This window comes from Panthera tigris, chromosome B1 (assembly GCF_018350195.1).
Source record: "Panthera tigris isolate Pti1 chromosome B1, P.tigris_Pti1_mat1.1, whole genome shotgun sequence".
Lineage (NCBI taxonomy): Eukaryota > Metazoa > Chordata > Mammalia > Carnivora > Felidae > Panthera > Panthera tigris.
Genome location: NC_056663.1, coordinates 39,430,305 through 39,453,643, shown reverse-complemented (window position 1 = coordinate 39,453,643; position 23,339 = coordinate 39,430,305). Strand labels below are relative to the sequence as shown.

The 23,339-nt window shown below is 43.4% G+C and overlaps 1 protein-coding gene across 8 annotated transcripts in view; it reads left to right on the top strand.

Moving 5' to 3' along the window:
* CSGALNACT1 (chondroitin sulfate N-acetylgalactosaminyltransferase 1) overlaps positions 1-23,339 on the top strand; it is a 340,488-nt gene that overhangs the window by 226,466 nt on the left and 90,683 nt on the right. For all 8 annotated transcript variants that reach the window (XM_042983326.1, XM_042983325.1, XM_042983324.1 and 5 more), the window contains one exon: positions 21,385-22,312. In XM_042983326.1, coding sequence (XP_042839260.1) covers positions 21,682-22,312 — 631 coding nt within the window. In that variant the 5' untranslated portion in view covers positions 21,385-21,681. The remainder of the gene's footprint in view (positions 1-21,384; positions 22,313-23,339) is intronic.

Genomic DNA, 23,339 nt, shown 5'->3' with positions numbered 1-23,339 from the left:
TATTATTTGATTTCTTCCAGGCATTTTTTATACCTCTTTAAACTGTCATTTTCCGTGCATTTTAGATATGTGTGAGTGAGTTTGGGTCACTTGGGGCTTTTCCATTTGTGATTCAATTTTCTATTCCTCCTGCCTTTAGTTCTGCCAAGAAATAGTTCTTGGAGGATTTCATTTAGTCTTTGGCCCCTGGCTTAATGACTTCTGCAGGGTCTTGATCGGTGGTGTGTTTTCCACTTACACACCACCATCTACAGCCATGTGAGGGAGTGGCATTTGATTCCTCTGGAATTTGCTTCTTTATTATATAACTACTCTTATGCAGCTGAATATTATATACAGCTATGAACTTACTAATATCCGGTGTGATTTTTTCCTCCAAAATTTATTCTGTTTTTCACACATCATGGACAAGGATACATTTTCATTATTATACCTACCCCAAATTTAGACCTTTGAAAGGAGAGATGACCAAATGCTGGACCTGAGTACCTCAGAGCAATTGGTTTGGTCTAGGGGGGAAGGCAAGGGGAGACTTGCCAGAAATTTTTGGAGGCTGTATTTGGGTTAATACTGAAGATTCTCTTTTTCCTCCCCTCATGGTTTTGAACATCTTATCATTTTGTTCTTCAGAAGAAGTTCCATTTATGTTTTGTTTTTCATATATATAATCTTTCCTCCCCAATTAGATTGCATATTCCTTTAAAATTTTCTTCTATACTCCCACAGCAAGGAGAATTAAAATATAGTTGCTCAACAAATCATAATTGAATGTTCTTCTGTACCCTCTATGCTGTTGATGTACAGAATGGCAAGATCCAATCTTTGCTCTTAAAGGGCTTACCATCTGTTAGAAAGATGTGAAGTACATAAAAATATATGATCTGAGACATGATATGAGCCTGAGAAAGATGAAATCAAAGTGCTTGAAGACTAATTGGGTTAGAATATATAGCAGTAAAGAGGAGCTTCATGAAGAATCTGGCCTCTTGAGTTAAGTCTCAAAGAAGGAGTAGGATTTGGAAAAGGGTCTATTAAAAGTTGGGAATGAAAAAGAAAAGACTACCATTTTAGGCAAAATTACAGTGTGAGCAAAGGTGTGGCACTTGGAAACAACCCAGTACAATTGACAAACAGCTTGTTTCTGACCTCAGTGGCACTAGAGAGAAGGCAGGGTATGTGTGCACACCACCCTGGGGGGAGGTGGTTCCGAGTCTAGGCATGTGAGCTGATACCTAACTCTCTAGGCCACCTCTGCTAAGCGGTTAACCAGCCTGAACATGTGCAGCCATGGAGATGGAGAGCTCACCACCTCTTGAGGTACCAGCTGTCATCAGAGCATTCTTATCACTGGGCTCTGGTAGGAAGACTGGCAGGTGGGAGAAATCCAAATGGGAGGGACATAGAAAGGCAGCATGAAGAGGTTCCAGGTATGTATGTATGTATGTATGTATGTATGTATGGCTATTTATTTTTGAGAGAGGGAGCATGAGCGAGCACAAGCTGGGAAGGGACAGAGAGAGAAGGAGAGAATCCTAAGCAGGCTCTGCACTGTTAGCACAGAGCCTGATGCGGGATTCCAACTCACAAATGATGAAATTATGACCTGAGTTGAAACCAAGAGTCAGACACTTAACCAGCTGAACCACCCAGGTGCCCCTGTTTTTTAAAATCATGATTGAAGCTGTGAGTTTAGTAAAACCATAACGGCAGCTGTCCAGGAGGATGTGGGGTGGGAAGCTCTTTTGTAGTGATCAGAACCTAGAGTAGAGAGATGTTTAAGGGAGTAGAAAAGAGAGGACATATACAAAAGGCTTTTGTAGCATGGATAATGTTTTAGAAAATGCCAGACGAACCTGTTCTTGTTCCCAGTTAACCCCTAATTGTTGCTCGTTGCCCTACAGCTTTCCATCAGTTGTAACTGGGATCTTTATTGTTTCTGGAGAAGGGTGGATACTGGCTGGATAAAACAGCCATGACTGGGCTTCTGGAATCAGAATGAAAGTTTATTCTAAGATCCATAGGGAGATAATCTGAGAGCAAGCATCTTCTATTTCCAAAAGCAAGGCTTTGTTGAGAGAAAGAAGGAAACAGCACAGCAACTAAAAAGGATCTGTGCTTTCCTAGGAGTCAAAGCTGACAGTCTAAACACAGAATTTATAGTAAACCATAGTGTCCATGCAGGATGTGACATCAGGACTGTTTTCTTGAGAATAGAAAAGAAAAACTCAGGCAGCAGCCAGAAAGTAGAGGGGTTCTGAGGGGATTGGCTCTTCCTCTCCTTCCAAGCACCTGTGCTTTGGTGGGGGGGGGGAGGGAAGGCGTGGGTGAGAGAAACCTTTGGGCACTATCTGCTAGAAAGGGGTTGAGCTCTGTACTAGACAGGGCCTGATGCAGAAACATTTGAATCTGATTGAAAAGAATCACTGGATTGCAGTAAGCACACCAGAACAGGATAGGATAGGCAGTTTGCTCCATGTAGACTTGGGGCATGAAAGCAAAGTTAAATTCAGTTATAGAAAATAAAGTTCTTTTCTTCTGAAGAAGTCACATCATAGTTGACATAAAATTTCACCTTGGCTACACTTTGAAGAGGTGAGGTGTTCAGGCCAGTTGCCTGGAGGTGAGTAAGCTTTTACCACCATTTCATACTTGAGAAACTTAGAGAAGGTCCGTGATTTGCCAGGGTTACTTAGTTGGTATGCGGTGGTGGAAGGGTATGTGGAGATACCACTGAACCATGACTTTTGTCCAGAGAGATGTCAGAAATGATCTAGTCCATCCCTAGAATTTTCCCAAATAAGAAGAGTTAAATAAATGAAGTGATCCACTCAAAGCTGTATTACCTGGTTAGGGCTGAACAGTGCTTTCTGGAGTTTCTTCACTAATCCAGTATATGTCTGATCAGCCTGGAAAAATTAATATCTATTGCATTTGACATCCATTTCCTTTCTTAATTGTGTGTAGATATGAATGAATGTTCTGGCAGGCTGATTAAGTAATTACTTTATATTCATCTAGAAAGCTTGTGCTTTGGGGATTTAAGTTTTTCATCTCTAAAATAAAGACGATACATATCTGATCCCTCAGTAGCATGTCATGAGGATTTAGAAAATAACCTTGTCTGTGACAGGTTTCTGGCTTTATGGAATTAGTCTAAGGTTTTTCGTTTCATTTAGTAGGAAGTGGCAGCTTTACCAAGTAGCCACTGGTTTGGGTTCTTCGAACCCAGAACATAGCTAAAGTTCCAGGCTTGAACTTGAGCCCAGCTGTCCTCAGTTACATGAAGTACAAGAGAGTAGGGCTCAGCCTCAGTCCAGCTGTGCTGGAAGCAGTAGCTTTACAGATGCTAGATTGCAGTGCAATGTTTGTGAACAAAACTGCTCTTCTCACTCATTTTGTGTGACTCTTATTTTCCCCAATGCCTTTCTCAGAATATCTTTGAGGTGAGATGTATAGTCTTGCAAACTTTGTGGATGATTGCCCTTTTCAGCCTCACCATTGGTTCCACAATTTTTTGGAAGCAGTTTAGCATCTGAATTATGGTAAATTTTATATATTGCCATTATAATTTATAAGTGTAGAGACTGAACAAATAAATGCAAAGTCTATGACTTACCTGTGTTAGTAAAGCAAAGAATTGCAGATATTATGAAATTATGCATATACATTTGGGGGTTTAGTGCATTGACACCATTTTCCCTTATCATCTTTTCATTCACTCCTATTCTTGATACTTATAGTCAGTACTGGGGAAGGTCAGTTTGTGATGATAGTCAATTAAGTGTTATTCGGGGCTCAAATCCTAAAGTCAAATGAAGCAGAAGGAAGCGGTTTCCTCTTCAAGGTTCAGCTCCTGCCCACTTGCCACCTGCCTTGAGCTGAGGCCTGGCGGTGTTGTCACTCAGGTGGATGTCATGGGCTTCTCCCCCGTCACACACCTTTCTGGCTGTTACTTGCCTTCTCACTCTTCTCCTGTGCAACTGAACTTCTTGAAAAAGTTTTCTGTACTCATTGTCTCAAATTCCTTCCTACTGTTGAATCCACACCACTATGTCATTCATACCCATCAGTCCACTAAACGAGTTTTCCACAGAGTTACCTGTGATCTCCATGTGGTTCGGCCCAGTGGTATGCTTTCAGGTCTCGGCTTACTGGATTTCTTAGCAGTATCTGACATGGTTCATCTTGTATCCTTCTTTTTAAAAGTATATTGTTAAAATTTTCAGACTTAAACATTTTATTAAGAGTGTGACAACTCCATAGACTCACCACCCAGTTTAAGAAATAAAATCCTAGCAACACTGACACTTATTTCCTTACAGAGCTTCCAAAGGCTTTGTTCCTCTCCCCAGTCACATTCAACTTCTCCACTCCTACAAGGTAACTACTCTGCTGATCTTGGTGTTTGTGGGGTCTTAGAAGCTCTGAGTTCTATCAGTATCCTCCAGCCAAAGACCATTAGGAATGCAGTATTTGGATATGCTGGGCTTATTGTTCATCACAGCAGGTGAGAACACACACTGTGGAGAATCATGGGGTATCTCAGTAAAAGGTAGAGAGAACCTATTATATGGATTTGGGTTTTAGTTGGATGATTTACAAGAGAGTCTGAAGAAGGGGACATTTTCTCCAGGGTAGATGCTGTCAGAGAGCAGGGGTAATTCTCTGATTAGGTATCTCAATAAATCTCACCTATATGGGGGGCTAGAATAAGGATAATGTAACTGGTAAGTTACATTACATTAAGTAGCTGTCAGTCATTTTGGCTGAGAAAGAGGTGTTTGATATTTTGTGGGTGACACGTTGACTTTGTTTTTGTCTGTGATTAGACAAAATGATGAAGTAGACTTATTTTGTTTCTTTTATCATGGTCTCAGAATAACCTTGTCTGAGACTGATATTCTTTGAGATGGTTTATGTCTAATAGGAGAATATGTGGCCTTGATAAGTGTTGGGGCAGCTTCTGAACATCAGGAATTGCTTTCTTTCTTTTATTTTCTTGTTTTTATTTTCCTTTCTCAGTTCTGAACAAGTTGAGAAACGATAGTCAGGCAGATGGAGACCAGCTTGATTATAAGTACCAGATTATAAGGTTAGTTTGGGGAATGTAGTTTGAGAATGTGGTGAAAATGAGCTTCTTAATATTGGACCAGGGATAGGCAGACTTCCCTGCTCAATCATGGATTGTACTGGAAATGCTTAGGCCGACCCACTCAAGGCCTTTGTCTCCAAGTTCATGACAGTACAGTGAACTCTAGGTTCTGGAAGTTCCTTCTCGGTCTTCTTTCACAAGTTCATTTCCCTTCCTTGGCCATTCAGAGTTGGAGTTTCTACAGATTCTGAACCAGATGTGCTTCTCCCTCTATAGCTTCCCTAAGTTGTCTCATCCACTCTCAGGTTTTGATGACCATTTTATATTGATGACCCTAATCTGTATCTCCAGGCTAGACTTCCTCTCTGATAAGCTTATTCCCCATCTCCACCTGTATGTTTCAGAGCACTTCAACTTAACATGACCCAGGCCAAATTCATAATCTCCTCCCTAAATTCAGCATCCCAGGTTCCCACAACCTGATCCTACAGCTTTACCCCACATTCCAGCCACCACCATCCACCTGCACATTCTACATGCGCCATGTTGCTTCATGCCTTTAAGCTCTGCCATTCGGTTATTTCTGCTAAGAATACTCTTCCACTCTTTTTCTTCGTTGCTATACTCTTCCTTCAAGGCCTACCTCATGTGTCATCTCCTACAGAAAGCCTTTTTGGAACCTTCTAGGCTGGATTGAATGCTCCTGCTCTATGTTGATCTCTTCTTACCTTTTGTTCCTCTATCATAGCAGTTAATTTGTTCATTGATTTATCTGTTCATATGTCTGTTTCCTTCACAATATCTTAAACTCCTTGAGGTCAGGAACTCTACTTTATTTATCTTTATATCTTGAGCTACATCTATATCTAAGTATCTGTACTTTGATCTTATGTCTATGTATCTATAGGTATATGGTTAGATATATATCTATATTGATAGACATGGGTAGATGTCTATCTATATTGGTAGATAGAGATAGATATCTAATACCTTGAATTAGACTTGGTACTTAATGAATATTCAGTAAATATTTGTTAAGCTCCTTATTGTCTAAAGACTTTGTTTAATATTTTTTCCGGTCCTGGATTGAACAGAGGTTTGGTAATTTTAGTATTGAAAAGAGTAAGCCAAGTATTTTCAAATCTGGTTATATTTTAGTGTACTCGAGATGCATTTCAGTAAAGTAGTTATTTAGATTGAAGTTTCTAAAGTACACAACATTTTCCTATTAAATTACGTGGCATTTTCAGCAATGGTTTACTTTCATTTCTGACTAACTGTGTCACAGGTTGTGACTCCTAATAGTTTAAGTAATATCATTATCAGCCAAGTAAGCATTTTCATTTTGTCTGTAGTTTTTATCTGTAAATCATAAATTTATCTATGATTTTAAAGTTAAGGGCCTTTGCAAAATGGCTACCCCACCCTCCCAGTGAAGGGAATGCAAGCATCTGGGATAGAAATGGGGCTCCTGTCTCTCAGTCCCATGTCCTTTCGCTAGAGCCCTGGTATTTCAGGGGACAGGTGGGTGGGAGGTGGGGAGTGGACCACAGTGGCTTTAGTGGGCCCTGCTGGCAGCAGAGAGGTGATGCCTCTGGTCTCACCCCACTGATGCTCACAAGGTGCTCAGGTTGTAGACCTTTGGCTTTGAGTATTCCTGTGACTCAGCTACACTGTCAGGGCTAACTGCCCTGCTCTCAGTTGGCAACTTCCTTTTCAGTCTCTTACTACAACTTTCTGATCTAGGCTTATGGTGGTCTCAGCTCATCTTTTAGAGCCAGCCTGCATGCTGAGCAGTCTCTGCCAGCTGTCCCTCCTCTCTCTGAGGGGGAGAGTGCTGAGTGTGGTTGTCTGGGCAGGGATCTGCGAGGAAGGCCCCTCAGAACACCAGCACCAGGTTAAGGGATGGGTGCCGTATGTAGGATGGCACTGCTGAGGGGAAGGGGCAGGAGGAGCAAATCGCTGGGAGAGAGAGGTACGTGCCAATGATCTGAAAACAGACTTGATTGAATTGCAATTCCTATGTAAACAAGGATTTGTTTTTTCTGATTATCGCCTCCTAATTTGGTTTTCTCGAGCAATATTTGAAATGTCTGCAAGTTCTTAGAGCCAGTCATAATGAAGATGAAAGCGGTAATGATAACCACCCATTGTGAGTATTTTCATTTGTACTCTGCAAAGCAGTTTCACATTTGTTTAAAAAAAAATTGACTTATATTTCATTACCTTTGCAACTAGGATTGCGTGCCCTGGAAGAAGACTTGGGCCTGACAAATTAATTGGACAAAGAACACAGTTTCCATACCGAGGGGGTGCTTCCTTTCAGAATGGGGTCTGAAAATGTGGCCGGTTTGTGTTTGGCACTGTTTGTAGTTTTCTGAGGTCACTTCTGAGAGTGGGCGTGCTGCTTCACAAGTGTCTGCAGTGGAGATGGTCTCCTTGTGGTCTTTTCGGCTGCTTTTGTCTGATTCTTAAACAGTAGAATGTGTGACAAAGGTACCCTTCATTTTATTGTGATTTCGCTTATGCCAGTCATATCACTGAGCCAGAAAGTTAGAGATAAACATCTGCCAGGCGTTGGCAAGCAACAGTGTTAGCCCACTGCAGCTGAGGAAAGTCCTGAAAAATCTAAACTCATTATAGGCTTTTAATAGAGATAAAGTGATGTTCATTAAAAGCTGAACCCTCCTTAGACTCACTACTCCACAGAATAATTGCATTTATATCAATCTTGAGACCCATTAGCTTGGTGCCAAGAAAAGAATTCCAAGTCTTCTTTCTACACAGAAGGAGCTATATAAAAAATAAATAAGGCCTGTGGCAGGCTCTACTGCATTTATTTTCACCTTGCCTGGGGGCATCTGAAAAAGTATTTGAACACTAAGAAACACGATCAGATCAAAAAAATTTTAGAAAAATATTAAATAACATCAATAAAATGGTGAATATTTAGAGTTCTAAATTTTTCCCTTTTTGAAATTAAGACAAGGTGCATCGTTAGTAGTGGGATTAGGGTGGGACTAGAAAACCCTTCATTAGATCTGCTATTTCATATCCATAATCATTTGGGATTCTCCCAAATGTCCGCCTTTCTATCTAATAAATAATATTCACCTTGAAAAGTTCATCTTAAAGTTCTCTGGCCCTTCCTACCAAAACAGTCCTTCTCTGCTCTGAGCCAGAGCAGCACTTTGTTTGCGTTACTAATGATCGATCACAGTCCCCTAGTATCTCAGTTATTTTTATACTTGTCCCTCCCAGGGGACCGTTACCCTTGTGAGGACAATTGACCCTCTTCTTTATCCTTTACCAGAGTCTACATGCCCTTTCACATAGTAGACATTCAATACACATTTGATGAACGGGTGGATAAAATTGATCTTAATTGGAACATTACTGCAGAATTTCAGAAAAAATTATTTTCTGTGTTCATGATGTTATGGGGCATATGCTGCTTACGAGAGTCCCATGTGCCTTTCCTGTAAAGCCCGGTGGGTGCAGACCAAACACATGGTGGTTTCGGAACAGCTGCTCATCTGCCACAGGCACCTGCTGGGATGGGGGTCGCTGTAGCCTAGGACAAAACTCTTGTTTGTTTTGCTCCTTTGACATTATGTAGTGCAGGTGTAGGAACCGTAGTAATTGTTGCAGACTCACGTACATCATCAGAAGGATAATATTCCAATTTATCTTTCAGGAAGAAGCATTCAATGCCCGTCTTGGGCAGCTTTGAACTGAGAGCTGTTATGGTAATGATGTATAGTCAAAGGAAGGAATCAGGGAACTCTTCTTACCAGAGACATTTTGAGGCCTTATTTTGGAAGCAGCTTTTATTGTTATTTGAAGTTTTCTTTTGAACCCCAGGAATATCTCTACTACCAGCAGGTGAAATCAGAGCACTAGCATATTGATTCATATCATTTGGAGCTACTGGAAAATTGCTTTTCAAAAGTATCCTAGGAAGTTCTGAGATTTCTCCCAAACAGTACCCTGCCATCCTTGTAATAGTGACTTGGCAGGTCTGATAGTCAAGTTAGGTCCGTGTGGTCAGTCCTCTGGTCAGAAAACTTTGTGGCTTGCGATCTCATGTCCACAGCCCTGAAATATGTTATCCTGAGGCCCAAACGATGTTGAAGAAGCTAAAGAAAGCCACTCCTGTGTCCTTCCAGTGTGCCTGGACACTGACCTAAGCTTTGCAATGCAATTGCCTTTTAAAACTCTCCTAATAACCTGGTGAGATCTGTACTATTTAGTATAAATGGGAGTTTGGGGAGAACTTTTCAGATTCATTACAGATTTCCCTTCCCTTCCCTTCCCTTTCTTTTCCTTTCTCCCTCCCTCCCTTCCTTTCTTCCTTCCTTCCTCCCTCCCTCCCTCTCTCTCTCCAAAGAAACACACAAACAAACAAACTGGGCTTTGGGGGGATAGTAAGGATGTGAGAGAATTACTTTGATTTGAAACTTTGGAAGTATAGTTCAGAGGAAAGAGACCAGGAGTCTGGCACCCTGGGTCCTAGTTCTTTCTGACTGCTTTATGCCAGTGCAGTAAATGTGTATAAAATAGGCTATTCCTCCTTGGTTAATTTTTCTCATCAGTGAAACAATGTCAGTGTCAGGCTTATATCTATGGCTTCGGCCTTATTTTGGCTCACACTGATTTCATGTTAGCTTCATGCCAGGCTCTATGCCGAGCACTTCACATGCACTATCTCATTTACTCTCAGAAGGACCGTGGACCTCTCTGTGCTCCTGTGTTTGGGAAATAAAGGCTGGGAGAAGCCAAATAACTGTAGGACTCAATAGTCTGTACCCTAGAACCTGTCCTCTCAACCACTGAGCTGTACCAATAGGGTAAAAGGGGATGAGATAGTGCTTCAGAGGGTCAAAACAAACATAAATGTGAAGTCTTATCAAGGCACAGGAATTGGCATAGCAGGCACTTGCCTGTGCAGACAATTCGAAGAACGCAGGCGGGGACCTCCTTCGGAAGGCCTCCCCCTCTACCTGTCATTCCATGGCTATGTCTGCATGTTCAAAACCAAACTCATCTTTCTGCTAAATCTTCTCTTGAGTGTGTTGGCTTTTGCAGTGGTAGCTCCAGCCTCCAAGTCGCACAAGCTAAACCCTCGGCCTTGTTCTCGATGGACACTTTCTCCCCACTCATCTGATTGGTGTCCAAGTCCTGGAGGTGGTACCCAGGGATACTTCTTGAATCTGCCCTCCCCCATATTTAGTGCTGCTGCTTCCACATCCCTTAGAAACTGTAGTGGTGGAATGGCTCCTACCTGGCTTCTCTAATGCCAGTCTTCCCTCTCCAGCCCATCTCATCTGCCCATTTGCTAAAATTCAGTTCTGATCATGTGACTCTCTTATCTAAACACTTACATGGCTGTCTAACCATCACCTATAGAATAAAGTTTAAATCCCCTGTTATGATACAAGAGCTGGTTATAGACTGTGAGGGCTGCTTTTATAAAATTTCGTGTTATAGACTGGTGGCTTAAGTAACAAGCATTGATTTGTCACAGTTCTGGAAGCCAGGAGTGTGAGGTCAGCCTGTCAGCATGGTCATATTCTGGTGAGAGCTGTCTTCTACATGGGGCTCCTTGTTATAAAACCTGTCCCAGCTCCTCTCCTGCCTCCTTCCCATCCAGCACTGTGAACGGTGTGGTCCTACATCAGCCTTCTCTCTGCTCTTCCCTGTTACCTTGAACACTCCTCTGTTGAGCATGTAGCAAACTATAGAGAAGCCTTGTAGCATAGCGATCAAGAGTAGAGACAACAGAGACATACTGCCTGGATTGGAAACCCAGTTCTGCCATTTCAGGCCAGGTGACTTGGGCAAATGACTAACTTCTGCCCCAATGTCTGCAAAATGGGTATGCTGTTAATGGAAACTGCCTCATAGGAGACATCAGAGAAGTTGGAGGAAGATGCATTTAGAGTGGAGTCCTAGATAGGCAATAGTTTACAGAAAGAGCATGGAATATTTTAAGAGTACTACAGAGAACATGTTAGTAGAATGCTACATAGTGTTAAACTGGAAGACAAACTTGGATTAAGAAAGTACTCTGTGCCATCTAGTTTATGTATAAATATGACAGTGTCTGTCGCAGGTAACTTTCTTGATCGGAGCAATGTCTTGAAATGATTTTAGGTAATAATATCTTAATAATCAGTTAACCCCCTAGCAGGGACAGGCTTAGCACTGGCTGTTGGGAGTGGGCAGCTAGAAGAAGGGGTAGGGAAGGCTAGAAGAGGCGCTCATAGACGTGGTAGGGTGGGACAGAATCTTAAAAAACTACCTGCCATCAGCACAAGGTTTTATTTTTGTGAAAAGTACATCTTGTATTTGTGTAATGTTGGACATCCTCCTGTTAATTTTTTCTCTATTATTGGTTCTATTTCCAGATGAGATGGAAGGCACAAAGAGAGAAGGCTTTGCTGATCTAGCTTCGTGGGGTTTCTAAAATAATTCTGCACAATCCGTGCTTTCTCCAGTCTTGTTATGTAATAACCACTTTCTAAAAGCAAGCCCCTCATTTGTGTGCTGCTCTCTCCCTTACAGGTGGGGAGGGAAGAGGAGAACCGAAAGGTGGTAGGCTGTTTATCTCATCCAGCCTAAAAGTAGCAGTTTTCTTCTTAACCCTTCTTACCCCAAACATGCCAGCAGAACATGAGACTCATGTTTTGATTCATGAGAACAGCTGTCAGGGTGTTCTTTTGATTCAGGGTGTTTCCAATGGTTTTTCCTTCAGGCCTTCGGATGCCAGATGGAGAGCCAGCAGCACGCATGCCCCTGTTTCATGAGACGTGAAGTAGACCAGAGCCACACACGGCATGGGCTGACTGGTGCCCAGGACTGGGGGTGGGGGGAAGAATGATCCTCCCTCCCCTAGAAGGCAGCACGCACTAGCCATGAGAAGGCTACATATGCCAGAGAAAAACAGGCTTTGGCCAGCACCTGGGTCATAGCTATTTTCACTAAAGCAGGGAGTCCCCCCACTAAGGAGCCCAGGATGGAGAGGGGAGACAGTGCTGGGTATGTCCCCCAACTCTTGCCTTCAGGTCACAGTGCCATTTTGCACATTGAGAGACTGGTATCTATGGTCCACCTCTCTTTAGAGGCCTGTTTTGTCCTTTTCTAGGGCTTCCCCTGCTGCACGTGTTCTCAGCTTTCCTGCTCTTTCTCTGTGGCCCTGCTTGTGGGCATTGCCTCCCTTTGCTGGTTTTATCTAATTCTACATGTTGTATAGCTCTGTCTACACCCTGCAATGTCAGGCTGATTGAAGTAGGTGACTGGTGGTGTTTGGGGATGTGGGGCTCGCTACCTAATGTGGGAAAGTAACCGGTCTCCCCGAATCCCAGTTTTGTCATCTAGAGAACAGGCATCGATGATTCACATGTGGTTTAGGTGAGACAGCAGGTAATGCAGGATGCCTAGTAATTCTCCAGTGGCCCTCAGTGGCGCCCCCTCTCCCCTCCCAGGGCTGCCTGAAAGGACACCAGTTCCCTGCCTCTGACCCAGGTGAGCACTTTTAGCTTGCTCTGGGAGCTGTGTGTCTAAAAATGTTTTAAAGCCAGTTAGGTGGTACGTGGTAGAGACATTTAGCAAACCTTATTTCTCATCTTTCTTCTCCTCTCTGCTAATAAGGTGCATGGATCATGTTATCAGGAAGGAGAGAACTCCAGTTTCCTTCTTTGTGCTGCCCTCACTATAACTAAAGTGGGGCCCATCCCACCCTGCAGCCACCTCAGCCTTCATGGCATGGCGTGATGTGATTCACACCTCTGACCTTACCTCGGAACTGATATTTACCACTCATCAACTGTGCCTGGCATCTGCTTAGGGCCCTATGCTTATTACTTAGCTAGAAGGTACTTGGCTTCCAGCATTGCTCACTTTTAATTATTCCCCTCCTTGTTAATTAACAGCGTGCATTTCCCTGGAAGCTGTGCTGTGTGACCTTGGGACATGGTCTCCCTAGGAGGTGTGTTTCCCTGAGTCTCCACTGATGCCAGGGCTGACTTTGGCCTGCACGTGAGGTTATTAGTTGGCACATGGTGCATGGCCATTGCATGGGCATCTCCTTGTGCCATGCTTGGGAGGACAGAAGTGAGAAATCAGTGTTTGGCAGGAAAGAATTCCATAGTGTTGCCAGCCAGCACCAGCATCTTGACTGACCGAGAGATGGTCTCTTTTACTCCTTTCAAAGAAGAACATCTTTCAGTTGATTAAAAATTCTGCTTGCTAGAGTGCTTTTTAGTTGAGCTGTCTTAAACCTGATATGTAGCTATAAGTTCCTGGCATTTGTTTGGAAGCACTGGAGTGTTGCAGAGGTATTTTTTCCCAGCCCCAACTGTGGGGCCAGAGCAAGGCTCATGCTGGGCATGGCTGGGACTGGCATTATTTCTAGTGATAGTGTGAGTTTGCATAGCTGGTAAGGGATGTGGAAGTGCAAACCACAGCTAAATGGGGAGGTACAAAAATTATATAGAAACAGTGCTTAATGGCACATCTGAGGGGCTGGACAAGCTCGTAAATAAGAAGGCTCATTATGAGTTAAGAAGCAAGAAAAATTGGATATGCTGGGTGCAGAATGAGGAACGGGCCTCAGCAAGCAGTTCAGGATTATTAAAGGTGATGAGCAGGATAGCCTAGTGGGTAAGAGCAGGGTTTTGGCACCAGACCAAGCTGGATTTGAAACCGGGCTGGGCCACTTGCCAGCTGTGTACTCTGGGAAAATTGCTTCACTACTCTAAGTCTCAGTTTCCTTATCTTTAATGGGGGATAATACGATTTAGCTCGTAAGATTATTTTGAGGATTAAATGAGATAATGTTTATAAAGTGCTTAGTGTGATGTCTGGCCCAAAGTAAATGCTCAGTAAGTGGTTGTAATTATGAGCAATGAAGGGTATTGAAGGCCTGGTTTCAGGGTGCAGGGCGGCTCCCCCAGCCGCGGAGAGCCCTGTGGGACTGAGCCGGAGAGGGAGACGAGGCAGGTCTCTCTCTGCGGCATCTTGGCAGCTGACTCAGCCCTGCATATATGCTTGAGACTCCTTCCTGCTGGGAAAAGGTTCTCTTTAGGCTTACTCTGAGTCCCTTGAGGATAGCCTTCTTGTGCTAGGGCCCTTCTCTCTTCTCACTCTGCAGGCTCCATGGCTGCCACCTATGCTGATTGAGCCCCTGATACTCTCCTTGAAACAAGGTTGGAGGTAACAAGGGGGGGCAAGGGGCAGGGAGAATGGTAAATCTGTGCATATTCAGGAAGCCCCTCTCTATCAGTTCTCTTCGAAGCATCGCCAGCAAATTATAAACCGAAATCAAAACAAGAGACTTAGACCTGTTTCCTGAGTTGTTGGCATGTGCAGTTGTGATTAACTTCTGTGCCTTCTTTTTCCGACTAGCAGATCCCAATTTCTTTTACCACATTTCATTTTTTGTGCTTCAAAGTAGGGAAAAAGGAATCAGGATGATTCTTTTAGGAGACCAATGTGGAGTTGAGAGGGTGGGAGGGTACTCTCAACTAAGAAGTTTTCAACTGATAAGTAATCATCCCCATTCCTTTGGCCCCTCTGTGCTGGTTGCTGGAGAATGTGTTCTCAGAGCCAGATTATAGGGAAGACCTCACAGAACAGACCCTCAAGGGTCATCTTGAAGGCCAAGTCTAAGTTCTCTGGGAAGAGAAGGAAGTGTGTTCCTGGCAGAGACCTGGCAGTGGTCTGGGCATGTGGTCTGGAGGCAGGTATTGGGGACCCTGGGATGGAGTCAGTGTGGTCCAGAGGCAGGACAGTCCCTCTAAGAAGGGAACAGCAAGGCTTCCCTGGGCTCTGGAATTCTCTGTTGACTGGAGCCCATGGAAATGAAGCACAATCAGGAGCAAGGTCCCTGCAGGTGCCCAGGAAGGGTCATCAAGGTGAGAAAACAAAAAATTTTATATTTCATTATTTTAAGAGTACTGTTTTGGGAGTATATAATACAACAATACTGTAAAACTTGTATGTAACTTCTAAATGAGTAATTTTCCATACTTACATATATGTCAAAAGTTACTTATTGCCTGGAATGTGGTATTACGTTTGATAAATTTGGAGACTGCTGATCTTGAGTGCCAAGATCAGAGGAAGAGAGCAGCAAAGCTGCCAGCATGACCGAGGCCACAGTCCATGTATACTCCTTTTTGTGTGAAGGCATAGTCCCAGGCCCAGGCCAGGTAGCCGGTGTCAGGGAGAAATGCTTCAGATTCTTCATGGCCAGTTCGACAGATCACTCTGGGTGTTTGATTGTCAACTTGGTGTGGAAGCCCTGTTCCCATTCTGGGATTCGGCTTCAGCACCTCTTCATTCTTGGACAGTGATACCGGCCTGCTTCTCTCCTTGCTTCGGGTGTAGGTTCACTATCAGGAACATAGCTGAGGTTATCCTCGGCATTTGGCACTAGAATAGGTGCTGACTAAAGACCCATGGAAAAAAGTAACCTGCATTCCAGAAAGCTCTGACCCCTGAGAAATCTTGCTCTAACACTTCCAGGTGGATGTGGTTTAGGGAGATTCTGAGCCCTTATGCTCATTTTCAGGCCATTTTAACTTCTTTGCAAGTACCTCAACCCTAAACTAACTGTGCGCAAGAGGCAGATGATTGTGGACTCAACAAAACAGTTGCAGGAGTTGTATATCCTCATTTCTTTTAAGAGAAGACAGATGGAACAAACTTAGAAAAGTCTGTAAACAGAATGGACTGGGAGGAGGTGCTGTGAGCTTTAGGGTTTTTCAGCTCTCTTAACGGCTTTTATCTGTTTTCTGTTGAATTTTGCAGAATTGTGCTCTACTTCTGCCATATGTTATTGGTCACTCATATCAAATCCACAGGATGATGTAGGAGGCAAACACAGAGCTATGAAAATCCAGAGGGAGACAATGTTGAGGGTCACACTGGAAGCTGGCCACCATGCCCTGCACAGAAGAGTTAGCCTGAAGTGGAAGAAATTACCAAGAAGCCATGTGTTTGAGTAAAGCTTACAGTGTTAGATACATTTATATCACATACACATTTTTTAGAGCATTTGGAAGCTCTCTGAATAAGAATCTGTACTTGATGCCTTTTCCACACATGTCCAGGATGGTATGTTTATCCAAGAGATATAACCTCAATTTGTGTTCTATTAGTACGTCTAATCCTTTGACCGAAGGTTAGCTTATGCCCTTGCCGTGAAAGAGCTGATTGTCTGTCCCAGAGTGGAAGAGACTCACACGGCAGCACTGGGGCTTTGGTCTACCACTTCCTGGCCCAGTAGACACTGCTTGTTTTTTCCCCCATCAACCCTTTTGGCTGTGCCTGCACACAGGGTGGGGATGTCTTGTAGAATTTATTGCCACTCCTTGAATAGTTTCCTTTATCACTCACAAGGTCTGTCATTGTAGTGTATAGTGCTGCCTGACCTGGTCTCACCATGAAACCACTGTCCTTTCTGCCTCTGCTGACCCTGAATGCATTTCATCAGTGGGGCCTGTTCTGGAGTCCTTGGTGATTTATAAGCATCTTGTGGCCATTAATAGACACATCTTGGCAGGCTCTCTGTCATAGTATACAGCTCTCATGACCAAAGTGTTCACTGGAATCTGTAGAGTGAAGTTCACATACCCATCCTAATAACCACTCTGTCCTAGTCATAGAATTTCTAATTTCCACTGTCTCCATTTGGAGTAAGTATTGGACTCTGGCCCAAAGTTAGGCTTGTCTTGGTTTTAGCCTCCAAGAGCTTCTGCTCTAAGATGAAATGATAACCCGCAGCCACTTGGCTATCTTATCTTAACAAATATTGTTGATTCTACCATTTATTTTAAGCTCGAAGCTTGTCATTTTTTAAAAAATTTTTTTTTAATGTTTATTTATTTTTGAGACAGAGAGAGACAGAGCATGAATGGGGGAGGGTCACAGAGAGAGGGAGACACAGAATCTGAAGCAGGCTCCAGGCTCTGAGCTGTCAGCACAGAGCCCGATGCGGGGCTCGAACCCACGAACCGTGAGATCATGACCTGAGCCGAAGTCGGACGCCCAACCGACTGAGCCACCCAGGCGCTACTGAAGCTTGTCATTTTAAAATTTATTATTTTATTCTTCTCAACACTCCTGTTTTCCATATACATTTGGTAGGTGGGAGCATGGCATTAATTTATTTTAATGGTGTTTGCCTATTTGGGGCTTGTAGTCATTTAAGAAAGCTTTAAGCACAGTATAAACCTGCTGATGTTGGAATTTATGCCTCGTTCATCTTTTCCTGTAACATCTTATAGGAGTGCATTCAACATAGCGGGTGCTTAATAACTATTTAAGTATGGTAACAGCAGTATCGTAGATGGAGTACACCGTGATTCTGACCTACTGCTGGGTTATTTGGAGATTTGAGTGATGTCCTGGATGCTTTCTGGTCCCAGCAGGATGTCAGAGCCATCAGATAACTTGTACCTAGAATCTGAGAAACCCACTCCATTGCTGGATGCCTTGGCACAGGCCCGGTATGTCTTTCGGGCTCTCTGGCTTAAACGTTCAGAAAGTGCTGTAGATTCCGTAAACAATCCTCCATCTACATACTCCAGGGAGAAAGCTATTAGGGTGATTCTGGCCCATCGATGATGGAACACCAGTCTGCACTGAGAATGCTCTTCCATTCTGAGAGTTTGGGGAATAACCTTGCTTTAGGTGGGCTCAGACCTGGGTGGATACTAGAAAGTGTTGCTCTTCAGCATTGTTTCGCCTTTACAGTAGACTACAAAGAAGCCTTTACCCTTGTGGTTTTGTTGCCCAGGAATTGCAATACTGGTAGTCTTGGTCAAGCAAGACCATTGTGTTTGGATAGTCCCTTCATTCTAGTCAATAAATTCAGTGTTTTGGACAAGATGTATCACAGAATCATCCTTGGGGAGTTGACCAGGGCCAGGAAAGTATTGAGGAGAGCAATTAGTAAAGACAGACATTTAAAAATGTAAGTGGTAAGAGAGGCACCTGACTGGCTCAGTTGGTAGAGCATGTGACTCTTTATCTTGGGGTGTGAGGTTGAGCCCCATATTGGCTGTAGAGATTAAAAAAATAAAATCTTAAAAAAAAGATTTAAAAAATGTCAGTGGCAAGAAATCTGATGAACACAGGATCTTCTGTAATTAAAAAAAAAAGAATACGCATCTCTCTTCCCCCAAATATTCTAAGATTGGTTATTGACAGCACTCCAACTTGCTCTCCACTCCTTCCCTGTTCCCATATACCCCCAAAGACTGAACTAGTCTAAAATCTGAATGCCTTTTCTAAGTTTTAAAAATAGTAGAACAATGCTGCTGTGATCACATAAAGCTATATTTTCACTGTCACCTCTAACTTGTAGTAGTCCTTGGTAATTACATGGTGCTTTCCATCTGTAGGTCTGTAAACACATGATAAATGTTAACTCTTAATTCTCCTAACACCCCTGTAGAGATAGGGAGACATTGCAAGGTGCCTTTTAGCTCGATGTTGGGTCTGGTTTACCTACAGGTTTAGCTCAACGGTTTGGTCTGGTCTCATTGAGGTGTTCTTTCCTGTATGTGGAAGAGCTGGTGAAAGTAACATGTGCTCTTATGAATGACGTTCTGTGCTGCCAGATGAAAATGCTGAAGTCTCCGGAGAAGCAAGAGGCATAAGCCTCCTGACTTCAGGAAGTGTACACTCTGAGCCTCTACAGTTTCACCAGTTGTTACTGTTTTGATTATGGATTAGATCGCAAGAAGAGTTAGAAAACATTTTGTCTGTTAAAGGATGTAGAACTTTGTTTCTGACATGTAATATCTGCTCCTGACATTTAAAAGGAAAAATTCATCACTTCTTCTTTGGCAGTAATTTTTATGGCTTTTTGTTATTTCTTTTCAAGAGTTATTTCTTCCTAGGATCTGTTTTTTTGTCCTTTTACATCTTGAAGAATGGAATTTCAAATAACCTTGGAATTTACACCAGTGAAATTCAAAAGCTGGGCTGGACTTCAAAAAGCTTTACAGAACCGAACAAAGTAATTATTGTACAGTTTTAAATTTCTTTAGCCATGGCTTTAATATATTGCATCGTTAAGCAAATGATTTCAATTTATTATGCAAATGTAGCAATTATTCCATTAAAAAAATCTGTTAGAAAGATGACCCACTTTGCTTCCGTGGCACAATAAGTAATGTTGAATGTCTCATTTTTGTTTTTTGATTTGCTTATTTTGTCTTTAATGACACCCATGTAAAGTAAAAGTCTTTAAAATGGTAGAATAACGTGATAACATGTCTTCACTGGTAATTTGATACTTGGATATAATGAGTTCATCTGAGAGATTTCATTAAAAACAGCAAGGTGCCTGAATACCAAAGCTGAGATGTTTTTAATCACAGAATTATAGTAATTATACAAATCCCAAGATTTTCATCAGACAGAAAAGGCTTCCAGGGCTAAACATACACTTTAAACTTAGCACTAATAACTGTGTATTGTTCTAAATTATAGGAGAGAGACTCCTTGGGCCAAGGGGAATATTGGAATTGAATTTTTAAGGAAAATTGAGAAACAAACTATTTTGGTAACATAATGGTACATGTAAGAGGCACATCACAAGCGTAATAGAAGAAGAATTCTCTTTGTGCATGAGACATAGCAGGTGAATATCAGATAAAGTCAATGAGGCTGTTATTGTTTACTATATTGTCAGCATCGAGAGAATGCTAGAAGGAACATCTCTGTCTTCTCCCAGGGGTCCTGAAGTTGCTAATCGACAGGAGTCTTACTTCCAGTCAGTAAATGGGACAGACCACCAGTAAATTAGATGATTATTGACTCAGAATCTGGATTTTCTGGGTTGGATGAAGACTCTGTAAAGAATAATTTTGTCATTGTGGGAATTATTTAAAATGTCAAATTTTTATAAAATGGCCAGGACATAGTACCCTCAGGGAGCTTGCTTTTAAGATAAGTTATATAAAAAGATGCACCTGAGAAGATTTTATAAATATCTCCCTAAGACAGAAAGTTTATTTGATCTATTTTCCACTTACCATTATTTCTCTCTGTTTTCTGGCTCAGATAGATGGGTAGGGGGAGATGAGCAAAGGGGATTGAGGAGGAAGGGAGAACATTGAAGCAGTGTGCTCTGGGGTGTCCACAATGGGTGGAGGAGGAAGGAAGGGAGCCTGGGGGAAATGGAGAGGGCAAGTTAGGTTGGCTTCTCGTTTGTTACAAATGGCTTGGAGTTGAGATGCAGAGCATGTATTCAAATGGAAGGCTCTGCAATCTGTCTGGGTATTCTTGATGATCAGTCAGGACACAGAATTCCTTCTAGGGGCTGGAGCAGAGACATGCCTGGGATTTGAGTCCCGACAAGACAGGTATTTCTGGTCTCTGTTCTCCCAACCTTATCCCTTTCTATGGTAAACTTATCATCCCCTGTCTGCAAGCATGATTGGAGAGTTCGCCGGAACAATGGTCCCAGATTCCATCTTAATATGTTATCATCCACATTTACTATTTGCATATTTCAAGCTCCAGGTTCTTCCCCACCTCCTCATCAGGGAGTTTGAAGACCATTTTGTCAGCTTTCAGCCCTGCCAAGAATGAGTGCACACAGGTGAGAGCATGTAGGCTCACCTTTTGCTTCCATCAGTGCTGGGCGGGCCCTGCCTGCAATTTCAGTTTCATTAAAGTTTCGCTTTTATCATTTTATTTTTTTATTATTCTTATTTTGTAATCTGTATTTAATTTTGAGACAGAGAGAGATGGAGTGTGAGCAGGGGAGGAACAGAGAGAGGGGGAGACACAGAATCCGAAGTAGGCTCCAGTCTCTGAGCAGTCAGCAAAAAGCCCGATGTGGGCTGGAACTCATTAACCTTGAGATCATGACCTGAGCTGAAGTCGGTTGCTCAACCGACTGAGCCACCCAGTCACCCCTAGCTTTTCCCCTTTTAGCCATCAAAATAATATGTGCTACTGCGGGAAATTTATAAGATACAGAAAAATCTAGAGAAGCAAGGAAAATCACCATTAATGCTTTCACTCAGAGGGAATTCACATTTTGCCATATTACCTTCCAGTCTTTTTCCTGCATCTTTTGTTTTTTATGTGCACTCGTCTACAAATGAATGTTTGTATTCTGATTTAGAAACATTTAACGATATTTAATCCCCTGGCATAAACATTTTCTGTAAACCTCATGGGAAGTCTATTGAATGTTGATTGCCGCAGAGAGCATAAAGACGTTACTGTCTTTTAAGAGTTATTGTCATTTGGTCTCTTCCCAGGTCCCCTCTTGTGGTCTGCTGCACGTCTGGGAGGCTATGATGGGAATGAGTGTGAAAAGCTGGAGGCTTCACCTAACTCGTTGCTCCTGCCTGGATGATCATCCTTTAGAAGTAGGAAAAGTGCTCCACGCGGTGGCTGACTTCAAGGGACCAGACACATTGTAGAAAGAAATGGATGAAAGCAGCTTGGGGGCTCCAGACACACGCTCCCTGCGGTCTAGTCCAGGGAAGCCCTTCTGAGGCGCCCTGGCATTCTGGAATGTCTCCAGGTCTGGACGCATGGCCAATTCCTGAGTGATGATGGTTCGCCGGGGGTTGCTTGCGTGGGTGTCTCGGGTAGTGCTTTTGCTGGTGCTGCTCTGCTGCGCCGTCTCCGTCCTCTACATGCTGGCCTGCACTCCAAAGGGTGACGAGGAGCAGCTGGGGCTGCCCAGGGCCAACGGCCCCACGGGCAAGGAGGGGTACCAGGCCGCGCTGCAGGAGTGGGAGGAACAGCATCGCAACTACATCAGCAGTCTCAAGAGGCAGATCGCGCAGCTCAAGGAGGAGCTGCAGGAGAGGAGTGAGCGGCTCAAGAACGCTCAGTATCACCCCAGCGACGCTGTGGGCCTGGGGCTGGAGCAGGGCCCCCCAGAGAAAACGCAGGCGGACCTTCTGGCCTTCCTGCACTCCCAGGTGGACAAGGCGGAGGTGCACACCGGCGTCAAGCTGGCCACCGAGTATGCCGCTGTGCCTTTCGATAGCTTCACTCTGCAGAAGGTGTACCAGCTGGAGACGGGCCTGACCCGCCACCCCGAAGAGAAACCCGTGAGGAAAGATAAGCGGGATGAACTGGTGGAAGCCATTGAATCGGCGGTGGAGACCCTGAACGGCCCTGCGGACCGCAGCCCCAGTCGGCGCCCCTACTCGGCCTCGGATTTCATAGAAGGTTGGCAAGTTTGTGGATTGGGGTGGGAAGGAGAAGGAAGGGCATCTGGGTCCAGGTACCCAGGCGGGTCACCGCGGCGGGAAGCGGGCGTCTGGCTTTGGCAATGACTGGCAGAGGGTGAGCCACAGCAAAGGCACATAGTGTGGGTTTGTATTTCTCAGAGACGGCCGTTTTACTTACTTTCTCATGAAAGCCATGTTTATTGAGTGGACAGGTTCGTTGTTCCCTGGCAGAAGAAGGGAGTTCTTGTGTTCATTAGGAAGGAAGGAAGGAAGGAAGGAAGGAAGGAAGGAAGGAAGGAAGGAAGGAAGGAAAGAAGGAAAGAAAAGAAATAGAAACAAAAAATATTGAAACCCAAACAGAGGATGATAGGCAGTTTTAATTGATCTGTTCCCTGGGCCCTTCTCCTGGAGATCTGGCCTGGGTATCAGGCCCATGAACAGGAGAACTGCAAACACGTGGTCTATAGCACTTAACATTTGCCAGACACTGTTCTGGGAACTTTATATTTACTAATTCACTTTTTCTTCTTAATGACCCTATGAGGAGGGATGAAGATTGAGTTCAGATTAATTAAGTAAATCGCCCAAGGTTGTGCAGTTAGCCAGGATTTGAGCCTGGGAAGTCTGATTCCAGAGTCCCCATCCTTAACCACTAGCTTATATTGTACAGTCACAGCACATGAAAACTAGTGACATGAATGGCTTAGCTTTTTTTTCATGGGCACAGAACAGCCAAATATTAGTTTGTGTGTGATTGTGTCTACTTGGAGGAGAAATTGGCCTTGTCTAGTTTCTTGGAAGTTTCATTAGTATCTTCTTGCCAACTTTTCCACTGTTACTGGGGCAAAAATCAACTAATAATTTGGGAGAGGAAATAACTTCCGAGGGCATCCACCTCTCCCTCCTGTTTCTGGAGAGAATCTACTTCAACTTCTCAGATGTGTGGCTGTGTCCACTATTACCTTACTCCCAACTTTGGTTATATAACGACCCTCTTGTTGCCTGCAAGCAAGACAGAGTCTGTT